Source organism: Sipha flava, unplaced genomic scaffold, assembly GCF_003268045.1.
Source record: "Sipha flava isolate LNK unplaced genomic scaffold, YSA_version1 43_pilon_pilon, whole genome shotgun sequence".
In the NCBI taxonomy this organism is placed as follows: Eukaryota; Metazoa; Arthropoda; class Insecta; order Hemiptera; family Aphididae; genus Sipha; species Sipha flava.
The window spans coordinates 2,359,584-2,375,665 of NW_020273171.1; the positions used below are offsets into that span (position 1 = coordinate 2,359,584).

Below are 16,082 nucleotides of genomic sequence, written 5' to 3' on the forward strand. Positions count from 1 at the left end.
TAAATTACCGCAGTACAAACTCATCCTAAGACCCATTTTGACATATGAAATTCAACTTTAGGGCACTGCCAAAATATCTAACATCAACCGTATCCAAATATTCCAATCCAAAACCTTATATACTATACATACTATTACTAAGTCTCCATTCTATGTCACTAACTACACTTATCACTATAATTTTAATGTACCATACGTTTCAGAAATAGCAAAATCTCACTAAAAACGTTTTAAAAGCCATCTAGTTTATCATAAAAATCCTCTAATATCTGAATTATCATCATCCACCATTCCTGGCAATCCAAAAAAAAAAAATACTAAAAAGGCAGTGGTGTCTTGACCGGCTAACCTAGATAAAATTGTGTTCATGCCATAGTACCTCCAATGGGATGCCTCTACAATCTAAATTGTAACAGATCGAATAGAAAGAAACTATTAAAAAAACAAAAAAAGTTAAATTTTGATAGTTTTGTAAATATTTGCGCTGTGTTGGATTTAAACTCTTAAGATTCTAAGAGGAATATTGATAATAACTAGGGCTTGAAACTTGATGACCTAAAAATCTTTGAAAAATATACACAATAAAAATGTTAAAATTACTTATAAACAACGAAAAATGACTATATAATAATCAATAACTTAATATTTTTAAAAATGTACATTTTATTAAATACATGTATCATAAATCGTAATTATTAATTATTATTAATTTAAATTTTATTCATTATATATGTCTTTATTACTTAAACAATTTAAATTTAATTTACTTAAATATTTTTAAACAATACACGTATTACATGAACATGTTACGTTGAACAATTAAAGTGTGTTTAATATTTTCAAATAATAAAGATCGGTGATTATCCCGTTTTGTAGATTGAAAAACTTCTATCGACTTCTACAGATGTAATTGGCGCATGTTTGAAAAAAGCGATATAATCTACATTAAAATCATCTGGCAATCTTTCTTTTGTTACTTCTTGTCCTTATATTTTTTAAATAATCTGCATTGCTTTATAATCGCTATTTTTTTCTAAAACAGTTTTAAATTTGTGTTGAATTTCGCACCCAACTATACTTCGCGTTAATTTTATTTTTTTCTTCTTCTACTACTGCTATAGAATCGGCATGACATATCCAAAATTTGATTTAATATAAACTAAATTTAATTTTAAATCTGGAACGGCGATCAAATTAATTACTTTTTCAATGGAACTCGCATCATTTTTGTCCAGTTTCATGATTATATTTTTAGTTATATCAAAATGTTCACAATAATAAAGGGTTGCCGTTGACTATGTTTCCCACCAAGTTAGCACAGGTTGTGGAGGTAATAGAATATTAGGTGCATGCTCTTTAAAAATTTGTATTCTTGAAGGAGCCTTCAAAAATATTTTTTTACAGTTTAAAATAAGCTGATTGACTTTTGGGAAATTTTTTTGATTCCTTCCATCACTCTATGTAAGGTATGAGCCAAGCATGTTACATGTTCTATCTTCGAATAATATACCTTAATGGCTTTACTTTCTTTGACTATATAAGGTGCAGCATCATTTTATAAAAGCAGTATTTTATCGTGTTTAATACCATTACGACAAATAATTTGAAGGGATCTATCGAATAGTTTTAATATTTTACTATGATTAACCTTTTCTAAGACATCTGTATTTATTAGAAAATGTTTCCCGGAGCCATTCAACTCACAACAAAATTCACTACATAGCACCCTTCAATGTCCGTACTTTTATCTATAGTTACCCAAATTTGTTTTTTTCTACGTAAGATCTAATTTTCTCAATAGTGTTTATGTAGCATTGAAAAAATATATCCTTCAAGTTCCGGGTCTAAATAATAACCATTTGGGCATTTAAAAGCTAAATTTTATAGATCAGTAGTAAGATCAGTTAAAATATATAGCATATAAGAAATGATAAGCAGTAGACAATAAAATTAAACCTATATGAATGATGAGTGTACAAAAATGAGAATTCTATAGAATATTATAATATCTAAAGTGACTCTAGAAAAATATACAATAATATAAAAATTAATATAGAACAAGGGTGTATCGGGAAATTAGGGAATGTCAGAATGAGTTGATCTTAATGAAGAGTACATTATTCATATTTTAACCATATATTTACTGTGTGTAAAATTGCAATTTGTAATCAAAATAGGTTTTTAGCTGTTTTTATTTATATTTTTCTATAAGTAAGAAGTTTTCTTAAATAATGGATAGTGGTTTACTACTTTTTTATAATTTATGTCGTTTTTATGTATTAAAATAAGGTAGGTATTTTATTAATAAACTATATTTTTAAGAATATAAATCTAATAATTCAAATATTAAATGGATTTATCGAATAATAATAATAAAAAAAAATTATATTAGTATAATTGTTAAGAATATTAAATTTACTATTCATTAAATAGATATTTATAAATCACAATTAAATTGATAACTATTCGTTTAAAACGATGCAATATGTGAATTATTATTATTATTTCTTGTATTATTGAATCATTCTGAAATTTAATATTGCAATATAATTGTGATTATTTAAACTATATTTGGTATATAACATAAGTAATAAACTATCAATATTGATCCATTATAATGATTTGCAACGAATAGGTATTATTATATTTGATAAAACTCAGTGCTAATCAAATTGAATATTACGATTGTAAAACTTAATTGAATCGGTTATTTCAAAAAGGCTATAACTCTATAAAATGAAAAATGTAAAAGGAAACGTAAAAAACTGTTTTTAGAGATCAAAATTAAATTCAGATAAAAATTGAAAAATGGTTGAATTATTTAATTTCCTCATTAAAAACCAACTATTATATGGCGGTCTCGCAGGTAATGTGAATTATTATTAGTTAAACCAGTGACGTATATAGGGGTGCCTAGTGGGCTACAGCCCCCCCTCGAAATGTTTCAAAAAACTTAAAAATTATTTTAAACGTTTGTTATATTTTAATGGTGCTCTATCCTTATTTAGAAATAATTTTATAAAAAAAAAATAGAAAAATAATTTTAAACTGGTTGAATTTATTTTATTCAATTGCACTTCAATAGTTCATTAAAATATTTTAAGGTTCTCAATTTATGGTTCAATGTTTATTATTAAGAGTTAATTATATAATAAATAAATAAATAAATAATTGTATAATACTAGAATATTTTATTCATACCATATTTTATTATAGAAGTAGTCTAGTAGGCATATATATATTAGTCAAGTACCAGATCATACATCCTTTGTTCATAATTACAGGATTATACTTACTATAGGAAATACGTAAATAATGTGATCAGTTGAGACAATTGTTATTGCCTTTGTCAAATGGTTTTGGGACATTCTGTAAATGAAATGTAGATAAGTACCTATTGTGTCTTGTTAGTAATTCTTAGATAGCAGTGGCAATTTAACTCTGTCCATAATAGTCCCTCCCAAAAATATTTTCTGTATACGTCGCTGAGTTAAATGCATCTATCACATAAAAATAGTTTTAAAAATGTGTGGAGAAATGGCCTATTGGAAATGACCGATTCAATTGATAAGAGCTATGCAGCAATAACCAATGCTTAATAGGGGTACCTAAATACAAATAAGGTATACGGTGTGTCGGTAAATCGGTAAATCGTATGACGAGTATGACTGATATGTATGCAAACAAAGGTGGTGCTACACGATACATCAAATACCTTCAAACGCTGGCCAAACGATTGTTCACCACACCATGCAACGGTAATCCATATGTCGAATGACAAATGTTTGTGTACAACATTTTGGCATCGCAACGATTAAGTGGTTTTTCTAGATTTACGCCAAAGAAGTAATCAAAGTTGAAAGCAAGTTGTAACTATCATTAGGTATAAGACTACACGATGTGACGTGTTTAGTCTTGTATCCAATCTTGAATTTACGTTCTCTACTTTTGATTAAAAATTGTAACTAAAAATAAAATATAACATTAAAATGTAAGTGATTTTTCATAAGAAAAGAGCATGACTTTTATGGGTAAATTTATTTTATAGTTTTAAGTATTTAGTTAGGTATCGGTGTAAATGCAAGTAAACATTATTAACGAATAATGAAATAATTAAAAATTTAATTAAAATTAAAATTTATTAAATAGTTAATATTTTATTTATTTTTAAATATAAACTATATGTTTTTTATTTATATATTAATTACCAACGAATAATACATACATTTATAATAAATCTTTAACAAATTCAATTTTGAAGCTATTAACCGCTCATTTTTGAACAATTATCTGGAACATGATTACTTTTGAAACCATCTAAAATGTCATAAAATGGAGCAAACGGACGACCACAACCACATTTACAATGAGGATCAGCATAATCAATATACACCCCAATATAACCTGCTGCATTTTCCTTGAAAAATTTTCCCTGAAATTGTGCATATTTCATTAATCATATAAAAAGTCAAATTGCATTAATATGTATAAATCATTACTTTTTGGTAAAACGATAATGTATTGTCTACACAAAAATTACATGCTTCACCTGGATGGGTACAAATCTATAAATATATAAGATAAACATCACTTGGTTAATGATTATACGGCTAATGTATAAATATTTTATTTGTACACGGAAAAACTCATTCGAAATTTTATACGTTATATATTATAAGCTATGAAAACAAGAAGATATGAAAATCTATATATTTAAGAGTAACATAACAATTGCGATATCTATAATTCTATAATTCTCTGTGTTAAAAACAAAAGTATTTTAATAATTGCTATTGATAAGTGTCTATAGTTCGTGTGTAGCACTTTCAAAAAAGGTGGAGGCTAATCAATATAGAATTATACGTTATAACTTTTAACCTGTTGATATGTTGTATTCCATGGCTTAAATAATGATTCCTCATTTTTGGGAAATAAATTAGTAGAGAAATACAATTTTTCTTTTGGTAAGCTATGTTTCTCTAATACTTGTTGTAGTTTAGTCTAGAAAAAATCAATGCATTTAAATATTTAATCCAATGTTTATTACAAATCATAATATATATGTTACGGTAAAAGATGAATATTGGTGAATGTCGTCATTCTCCGATAAATGACGTCTTTTACCAAAATGATTCGATTATGTAGGTAAATGATGTAAAAAACCAGATTTTAAATTCAAATGTACATCTTTCACCGGTCATTGATGTCATTTACCAAAACTAGTGGTAAATGATGATAAATCTCAAATAATACACTGATTTTTTTACTATAGGTACTATTTATAATAATGATTTATTGTTAAAATAAAAAAAATAATAAAATAATAAAATACGTGCATATTACAAATTATTTATTTATACAATTTTAGTTACTATGACATTTTGAATTGCACAACATTTCCGTTGCATTGCAAGCACATTTTTTAGTACCACAACCAGTTTTGCAGTTGCATCGATTAAATCCTTGATGACCAGCTATTCCATGTCCTGCTGCTTCTCTTAATGTTATTTCCTTGTCTTTAATTTTTTTCATGGCTTCATCTAGCTCTAGAAATTTTTCTTTACATGGAGAAATTTGTGCTCGTGTATATTTGTGTTTCAACACCCCGTATTCTGTACCTGGTTCAAACATTCGGGTATTTATTTTATTTAAATTTAATAAATATTTCAGTTTCCAAGTTTATTTCATTTTCAAAATCTCCAACACTGACTAAATCATCTTCTACTGCATTAATATAATCTGAATAGTTGTTGTTATTAAAAAGTTCTTCAATATCTTCTTCTGACTTAAGTTTTTCTATTTCATCGTAAGGTATCCCTGCTGAAGCTAACCCCATTCTCGCTGTACAACCAAACATCGCCTCGTATGGTGATCTTCCAATACCTATTATAAACATGTTTAAATTTAAAAAAAATTAATTCATTAATTAAAATTAAAATTATTTAAAAAAAATTGTTTTTAGTGAATAGCTTACCTGAGTTCAAAGCCCGATTTTTTTTTTGAAATTGCACAAATGTTAATGCCATTGGCCAGTCTTTTGATTTATTATCAGCCATCAAAGAAGCCGAAATTTCTTCAACGTCCTTATTCGCGAGTTCAATTGATCCTTGGGTCTGGCTATGACGAGGCTTGCCATGCACAATTTTGATGTCTCCCCATATTTCATTTAAATTTGTTATAATATAATTAACAAACTCACGACCATTATCCGAGTGGAGTATAGCGGGTGCACCAAATATTGTATAAATATCTATCAGATTTAAAGCGATTTCTTCGGCCCTTTTTGTCTTCAAAGGTTTTAAAATAACAAATGTCGTTAAATGATTTTGATAATTCATTATATATCGATAATTATTATAATTTTGAGATTGCATGTCAATCAAATCAATTTGCGCTCTTGAATTAAATGCGGTATGTATAATTGGTTTTGTCACAAGCCCTCTTTTCGGATTTGATTGTTTTACTTGACAATTACTGCATAAACCTAAATATGCCATAACTGCCTCCGTTGTCACATTACAATATTTTGTTTTTAACTCAGCCATCATCCTATTTCTACCACCGTGCCCTACTGTTAAATGTGCGGTGTGAATTACTTCAAACAACTCGTCTACTGTGACGTAATATAAAACGTCAGATTCATTATCAACTATAGGCTTAATCAATTTTTCTTTTCCCCCAATTGACACAACATCATATTTACGTATAAGTCTGTTATTCGTTACCGTTTTTTTTAGTGTTCCAATTATTAATTTTTTTATTTTTTGAATCTTGATGTTGTATTCTTCAGAACTAAAATAAAATATATTGTCACCTCTCTTTTTAGTGCTGACAATTTTGTCAATTGCTGCTTTAAATTTGTTCTGCATACTTCAATATTAAAATTGAATAAAACTTTAACACTATAATTTAATCTAACTTTTATTATATTTCGTTCACTGGTGACACAAATTTTTACAAATAATATTATAAAACACACATTCGTAGCAAATACAACTCGCTATAATATACCCGTCGATACTAACTAATAAACTAAAAGATTATTTCATATTATTACTCGGGTTATCGACGTTATTGCTAGTTGGGATTTTCGTTTATAAAAGTATTAAACATCACTCTCCAATTAAATTGGTGATTGACGACAATAACCGGAGAATGTCTGCATTTACAACGTTTACCAATTTTTAGGTAAATGATGTCATGGCGTCTTTTACCATGTTTACATCATTCACCATAACATATATATAATATATATTTAAATACCAATGTCTAATTTCCTTTTCCATCTACTGGAGTAATGCTGTCGACTCTCGATTTAAACGAACATTTATTCAAACGGAGTATACTAATTGAAATGAAATCCACTACTGTACTTAAAACTTTGATGTCCAACCCTTAAAAAATTAAACGAAAATAAAAAAAATAATTTTCTGTAAAATGAGAATCATTATACAAATTATTGTTTAATACGTGTAAGCCGATCATTAATAATACAGTATATAAAAGCACGTTATTCTTCATTGTATTTTAGAGCGCGTAAATAAATGATAATTCAACTCTCACACTCAATTTTCGGATTTGCATAGTAGTCCATTAGGGTATTTCCAAAAAAGCTCATGCCAATTTCCAAGTCCGGAAATGTGTCCCTCATTATTTTAATGTATATCATTAGTTTTTCAGTAAATTTAGGAAATTTTTTTGATTTTTCCTACAAAAAAAATGTGTTATGTTCATTAAAGTTAAATTAAAATCAGTAATTAATAGTTTTTCACCATTAAAGTCATCAAGAAATAAGTTTATTTTTCTTTCGATAGTATTATGTTACAGATATACTTGTATGTAAATGAAAACTAAAAACTATTCATACAAATTATATTAAATTATTTGCATGAATTTGAAAAAGAGATTACATTTTTGTATAATCCGTAAACAAATATACTTAGTTGATATTTGTTTTAAATCGAAATCACATTATCAGAAACAAATTAACTTGTCACTTGATACATGTTATTGTGTTTCTGTTACTGATGGATACTTAATATTAATTGACTCTGTAATCCCTAAGACTAATTTGTTTCAATCATTCACAACTTGATACCTAACATTTATCAAGTATTAGTCAATGATTTTATGAAATAAACAATATGCAATACGTTTTTTCATTAATAATCAACTTAGCAATGTTATTTAGGAATTTTAAAAACGGATTTATATCTATATCTAAATAATATGTGTTATATATTTAAATACGATAAGAGGAACGTTAATTCCTTTGATAGACCGCTTCAATAAATGTATTAATATTAGTAAAGGTCTTTACATTTTAAAATTCAGTAGTGCTTATTCTTTAAAAATGATTTACAGACTGTTTAATTTTAAAAATATAAAAATAAAAATACTATTATAATATTATAATAGTACACGTATAAATTATTACAAATAGAAACTTACATCTAACTGAAGATAAGAAAGAATTAATCCTTTGATTCCCGGATGAGCTTTCATATAAGCCTTTAACCCTTTCATTGACTCACGAATGGATGCTTCTCAATTACAATCGGCACACCCGAGGACGTAAGTCCAAATTTCCATAGTTATATAACCATAATACACGTACACGGGTTTATTACTTTTTAAAAGTAGATCCAATTCGTTTCCTATGTAAAATAAAAAAAAAAGATATTATAAAAATTTAAAACTATTTATATTAAAAATTATGATTAGTTCCTACAGAATCTCTTGAATGTTAACGGTAAAAATTGATCAATCATTTCTACCGACCCATTATCATTTGTACCATTGAACAAATATATTAAATATATTAATCAATGTTTGTACGTTTAATTACCCTTTGATTTATTCTTGAATCCGTAATTGACATTGTTTCTAACATCTGCTAACAACCCGTTCCAAATAAAAGATGTGCACGCTTCTGGTAAGTTATCAACTGGTAATATTGATCCATTGCTTGAACCATAATAAATACACGCCGATATTCCAAGACCTATAAAAATAAAAATTAATTGAACCAAGTTTATGTTGGTTTTAAGTTCCGTGGCTTGATTTAATAGCAATTTATTATAAATTTTTATAATTAGCAGAAATAGTTTTAGTTAAATATTGTCTCGAAAACTAAAAGCATACATTATTCTAAACATTTAAATTTGGAAAAACGTATTTTTATCTCAAATCTACTTAAATTAGAGACTGACTTTTTTGTTGTGATTTTTCATTTGGTATTGAAAGGCAAGTTGATGTTAAAAGTAAAACAAGGATTAATGTTCTAATAACGGCAAATTGTACAGCATTCATTTTAATTTATTAGATGAAATACGTATAAAACCAGATAATTGTAAATCTATTCAATGTCTTGTATAAACTAATATGTATACACTCCGGGTTCACAATTTTAAAATAAACTAGTATAACCAGATTTTTGTTTATTGTAATATTATCGTTTTGACATTAGAAATTATTTATCTGATTGCAATGTTTATACATGTTTTACATCTGCTGTACACTTAAACATGCATATCGCGTAATGTACATACATAGGTAATGTTTATTAATGAAGGGCAGGTAATTATTTGTTTTTATTTTCTCAATAGAACGTTTTAAATTAGGTATTTTTTTAATAAATATTAAAATATTATATATTTATTTTATGGAAAGAGTCTAAAAATTGGTTTCCACTCAAACATACTGTGAAAGCCACAAGGCCTATTTTTTTTCAAAACAATAAGTAAAGTACCTATAAGAAAAACCAAGGCTCTACACCCGAATAATTTTTTCGGGTTTCGGGTGTTGAATATATTCGGGTGTTCAAACACCGCAATACAACATTTAAACAAACGTTTGGATGTTAATAACGTTATTATTTGGGTTAATATTGGTTAATACGGGTGTTAAGTAGTCAAGAAAAAATATTATTTTATATTGGTGGAGAGTAATCGGGAAGCTGAGTCCCCTTTCTCCACTTAAGAAATATTTATATTTTTGTTACCTGCCTATGTAATAAAATATCAATTTCTTATACAATTGTGCAACAGTTTTTTAGACCAAACTATCATTATGTTAATTTCAAGCAATGGTGTAACTACAATTTATTTTTGAGGAATAGGGGGTTATTTTATATGTGTATGAAGCTTATAAATTATAATATCTATTAAAATTAAATAAATTAAATAAAAATACTAACTGTTCGCGTGCTTATCAAATTAATATATGCCATCCGTGCTGTCGGACTTTGGAAGGTGCGACCACACCATTCCACGCTCATGGCGGCGATTGCGTCTGTTCCAATCTTTCCACCCGTCCTCGTTGTCCATTACTCGTATGTGAATTATACCATTTAAATGTATATGGTGATTCAATTATTTATTATGATTTCGTGCAATTATTATCATTTATACATTATATAATTATAATTATTTTTGTCTTGTCGGTCGCGATATCGGGCCGTCCCCTTTTTTTCTTGTTGCCGTTCGTTCGTCGGTCGCGTTTGTTGTACCACGGTCTTTTTTATTATTTTGTCGTTCGTCGTTCAGTCGCTATTGAAGCACCAGTAAATTATTATTAGTTATTTTTTCTTGTTGTTCGCCATTACGGTAACAAACATCATTATTATTATACATATTTTTTAATATATTAAAATTACTTTTTACCTTATTAGTATATGCCATTACGACAACATATATAATTTACCACAACGTGTTCCAAATAAATTATTTAATTACTAACACCAAACCGTTTTGTGAATTATTGTCTACTTGACGCATCCATGTTTTCTTGAACCACCTACGCAAATTAACTGTGAATTTCTTGTCATTGTCCAGTCAAGTTTGCGTTTCATCCGTCATTTGTGAGGTTTTCCGTTCCTGTCGGCCATTTATTCGTTCTACCATCTTCGTGCCAGTATTTTCCGTGTTGTAAGTCTTAGTTGTAGGTTGTGGCCTGATTGTTTAAATTTAGTATTTGTCCGATTTGTGTGCGAGCTCTGTGGTCATTGCACCACACCGATTCGACCACAGAGACCTCCCCCCTTTAATAACTTAACTCTATTTCCTGATTTCCCGTGCATAATTAAATTGATTCTATATGTAATAATACCCGTATAGGTTGTTTAATTTAATTAATTAATAATTTCTGTTTAGAATACCTATTCCAAAAATGTTTAAGATAAGGCACCTAATTATTTTTTTGTTTAAATTGTTGATTAAAAATGTCAAATTGTCAAACTTCGTAAATTGCTTTGTTGAAATAAATAATTGCGCACAGTGGTATCTATAGGTGTAATAAGCAAATAGTGCTCAGCCACCCCCCTACAAATTTCACCAAATTTCCGCTTATGATTTGTGATGTGTGCACACACTAAAAACGCACTAGCTAGGACAGCGTAATACAAAAATATTAATAATTTGTACTCGTGAATGTTACGATGAAATTATTACACCGACAAAAATTGACCATTCACGCCATAGACACGTGTACTGCACGCCATACATTGAACAAATACGAATAACGCGAACAACAATTTAGGTAATCATACGCGAGACATCAGTTCTATTTCAGACTTACAGTATTGCAATAAATAACGACTCAGTGATTCGTAGAAGACCTATTACCTATTAAATTATAATAATACGATGTATCCGCTTGGGATAATTTTAAAAATAGTATCCCAGTTGTTTACACTTGAACATTCAACATACCATACCATTTGTGCACACCTGACAATATGGTATATTGTCTTTAGACAAATTTAGATTAATTAACAATTTTGTATATTATTTATGAAATTATTCCTATGAATAATAAATTTACTATTAAACAACTAATGACAAAATTGAAATAACCACAAAAATACATACAAAATGATATGTCACGTAAGCATGGGCGGATAGGTACTTTTTTTTTACCGGGATATATTTATTGGGGCCTCATATAACTAGGGCCTATATATTGTACTATATATAAAAAAAAATCCTCGCTTCGCTCGCAATACTTTTTACAATCAAATCATATTATATATTATGTACTACACAATAAATTTAAAAAAAAATATAGTTATTAAAATTATAACAAATTTTTAAATGTACTATTCCTAGCAGCTAATTTATTGATCACATCATTTGAACCAATTGTACTAAGTAAATCTTTTTCAACATTCATTAGCATGAAACTTTCTAAAATGTCTTGGCCCAATGTATTTCTCAAGTAGTTTTTTATATATTTCAATTTAGAAAAACTCCTTTCACATCCTACTTGTGTTACGGATAATGTCAGCATTAGTTTATACGCAACAGACTGGGATATGCATTTGTGTATAAGTTGTATTTCACAAGCACATCAAAGCAACAAACTACACAATATTTTGCATTCGTGTTTGGATTATGACTACACGATACTAAAATTTCAACATCATTTGAACATTCTAAAAAAACAAAATTAAAATTAAAATGATATCATCAATATTAAATAGGTAGGTAAATTAATACATTTATAAATAGTAGTTATTTTTGTTATTACCATCAATATTTTCATCATAGTCTTGTAGTTCAGTATATACACAGTCAATATTTTTTTTTATTTCTTTCCATTTTGATATGAAGTTTATATATTCATTTCGAAAGTCTTCGTACATAATTCCTGGACAATAATTGCAAATCTTGTCAAACACACCAATAAGAGCATTTTTTGGAAGTGTTACATCTGGTTTGAAATTAGGGTCAAGACATGCAAAATTAGATTTTTTTTTATAAAAGTTGGTAACATTTATTTGACTCAGCCGAAACACTTGAAAATGTAATAGAAGATCTGGCATAAGTTTATCTAAGAGTGATTCAAAAATTATTCAAATGCATAGGCACAATTTTTTTATAAGCAGTTGAAGTTCAAAAATCGACAAAATTTGTCGAAATCACGAATATTTGAAAATTATTTTGTAGTTGAAAATGTATAAAAATCTTTGTATTAAAAGTTAAGAAATGAAAATTTAGTACAAGATTGTTCATAATTTTTGCTTACAATAATTATAAAAAATATCGCGATCGGTTCAATTAAAAAATTTTAACGAGCGTCTGAAACTATACATTTTACTACATAGGTATATTACTTCATTTGAATTTTGAATATTATTATATCATTACAATTACTTTAACTAGGATATTAAAATAAAATATATTACAATTTAAGGCTGACATCTTCGACTTTGTTCAGAATCTTTTTTTTTTTTATAATATAAAATAATTCCAAAATCTATCCTATAATGCCTAATCTATCAATTCATCTCGTTTAACCCACCCAACTCCTGTGTCCTGTGCTTTTTTTTTCTTAGTTTTTATCAGAGAATAAAAATATGCATAAGATGTTTCAAAATGATTGAATAATATTGATTATTTAATAATATCTTTTATTGTATTAAGTAAAATAGGTAACAATATTGTAAATAAATTTGGTACCGGTATTATATATACCTGCCTACTATTAGGTTTATGTTAAATATATTTTGAACCTACAAAAATATTGTAAAACAAAGAACAATGTAATTTGTATAACTACAAAATGAAACAAAAAGTGTACACATTTACGAAGAATATAGTTCCTATAGGCTTAATGCTCCTAATTTAAAATTTAATTATATGACCATTAACCATATATTAGTAAAGCTGATATTACTTACCGGTACTTTTTGCTAAATAAAAATTTAACTTTTTTTGAGTTTTATTGTTGGCACATTTAATTAACAAATGTTGATCCATTCTTTTTCTTTTTGAAGCTCCACTTTCAAATTTTCGTTTAGACATTATTGTAGTATAATTTATATTATTTAATAAATTAAAACACAATTAACAAAAATTTAAAAGCCACGACTACAATTGAAAGCCAAAAAGTAAAATAAAAATAACACTTGATAAAATGAATAATCGGTTTATAACATAGGGCATACTGGCATAGAGTAAGAATAAAACAGTTATATGATATTATTATCAACATCCACATTGAATATTGATAATCATTGTTTAAAAATAGAACAAGTCAAATTTATTAAGATACAATATATTTATATAAACGTAAATACCAGATACGTCATAAGTAGTTATAGTTATCACTCATGGAAAATGTAATTTATATTTATATATACTTATAATACCTATTGATTATTATTTATTATTATGGTTGTTTATTTTTGTCATATTTTGAACAACGAACATATTTATTTATATTTACAATTTATACATTATTTAGTTTTAGTAGCATGATAGTAAATACAACAAAATAGGTAGTAGGTACCTATTATACATTTATACGGGTATCAACGCGTATTATACAGAGGCCCCTAATAGCAAATTGAATATGGTATAAACAAAAATTACAAGTACGCAGCCGCCTGCCGGTATTATTTTACAGTCTCATAAAAATTAATTTTTTTTTTCGGGGTTGGGGCCTCTGAGCATAATATTGATGGGGGCCTACCGGGAAAATCCCGATTTCCCGATAGGCCTATCCGCCCATGCACGTAAGGATTGTAAAATAAAAAATTATTTGAGGTTCGGGTTAAAACCAATATTTTATTCGGGTTACATGGGTTTTGGGTGTTTGATTTTTTAAGGGTTTTCAGGGGTGTTACGGATTCGGGTTAATTCGAGTGCAAAGCCCTGGTTGCCACTGTTCTAGAATTCGATTGATAACTATTAATAATGATAACCACCTGGTTTGTGCTGGATACAGGATTTTATGAGGTGAGACATTGCAAAACTCCTAAAATTCTTTGTATTGGCAGATACGTTTGCTACTTGATTAAACTAGGTATCACTTAAATAAAATGTAAATATTAAACAAATTTTATTTTATTATTATTATTATGTTAAATAAATATAATTAAATATGTTTAGTCAAATGATTTTTAATTATTTTATGTATATATTTTTGAGATATCTTTTTTAATCTATAATCAACAAATTTTTTATCACGTTTAGAGAATTTTTTCTGTTTTTAGAGTATTAATATTACAGCCCTACTTTTAAGCGTTTGAAAATGAAATTTTAATGAAATCCGATGTTTCAAAGAATATCAATTATATGATATAAATTATCACTAAAACATAACAGGTGTAGGGAATATAGAAAATCGAGACGAGTAAAGGTTTATGATAAGGGAGGCCAACCCCAAATAGTTGAGAGAAAGGCAAAGGAGAAGTTATCACTAAAGTCCGGATCTTTTAAATCAAATTGTATGAATTATTTAAATTATTGAACTTGATGAACTAAAGAATAGTTCATTTGAACTATTAATTTCAGTGGACTGTGAACTTATGAACTTTTTCTTAAATTTAACTCTTCTTTAAATAACACAGAATATAATTATAAAAGCACAATCGTCGTCCAATTTGTTGTAATCTGTTTTCATGTTATCACGCCATACCACCACCGCGAACCAAATTATCTGAACATATGACCTTGAATATATTCTGTGGTACTGCTGTCAATGGGCCTCGGTGACGACAATTAGTCCATGAAATAACTTTAACCAGAGGATAGTTAAAAATAAAATCATTTAAAACAGTAAAATTTATGAATCGGAACACAGTTTTTTTAAATTATTATTTATAGATATGCATTCCCTATGCAATTATATATAAATATGCAAAAACAAAAATTATCCATAAGATTCTATACAGCACGAGACTTTGACATTTGTAATAGAAATTATTCTTAAGGTGCGTTTATATTAGAGCCCGAACACGAACGAACTAATGTAAACGGTGAGGCCGAACGCGAACGAACGCATTCGTTCGCGTTCGCCCCAAGAGCGGTACGATCAAAGAAACTCTCCGTTTAGTTTAAACGGCATTCGGCCCGTACCGCTTTGTCGATACTAAATGTGTAATTAGTAGGTATTTAGGAGTGAAGATTTTTGTAGAAGCGAAGACAGTCGAACACGAACGAGCGAACAATGTAAACGGTCGCGGCCAAATTTCTAGCAAATATGCGTTCGTATTCGTTCAGGAGCATTCGCTTGCGTTCGTTCGTGTTCGGACTCTAATGTAAACGCACCTAAAGTGAATTGTAGAACATGCATTT

The 16,082-nt window shown here is 27.8% G+C and overlaps 2 protein-coding genes across 2 annotated transcripts; both read right to left on the reverse strand.

The window, feature by feature from the left end:
* Positions 1 to 3,935: 3,935 nt before the first annotated feature.
* Positions 3,936 to 10,589, reverse strand: LOC112689369. Its single transcript, XM_025563058.1, has 6 exons — positions 10,199 to 10,589; positions 8,849 to 9,004; positions 8,452 to 8,657; positions 4,500 to 4,565; positions 4,226 to 4,432; positions 3,936 to 3,965 (listed from the first exon to the last, which is right to left on the reverse strand). The coding sequence occupies exons 3-5, from the start codon at positions 8,524 to 8,526 to the stop codon at positions 4,265 to 4,267; spliced, it is 309 nt and encodes a 102-aa protein (XP_025418843.1). The 5' UTR covers positions 8,527 to 8,657; positions 8,849 to 9,004; positions 10,199 to 10,589; the 3' UTR covers positions 3,936 to 3,965; positions 4,226 to 4,264.
* Positions 10,590 to 11,888: 1,299 nt separating this feature from the next.
* On the reverse strand, positions 11,889 to 13,815 carry LOC112689409. Its single transcript, XM_025563103.1, has 3 exons — positions 13,682 to 13,815; positions 12,529 to 12,711; positions 11,889 to 12,433 (listed from the first exon to the last, which is right to left on the reverse strand). The coding sequence occupies exons 1-3, from the start codon at positions 13,803 to 13,805 to the stop codon at positions 12,288 to 12,290; spliced, it is 453 nt and encodes a 150-aa protein (XP_025418888.1). The 5' UTR covers positions 13,806 to 13,815; the 3' UTR covers positions 11,889 to 12,287.
* Between the last annotated feature and the right edge of the window lie 2,267 nt (positions 13,816 to 16,082).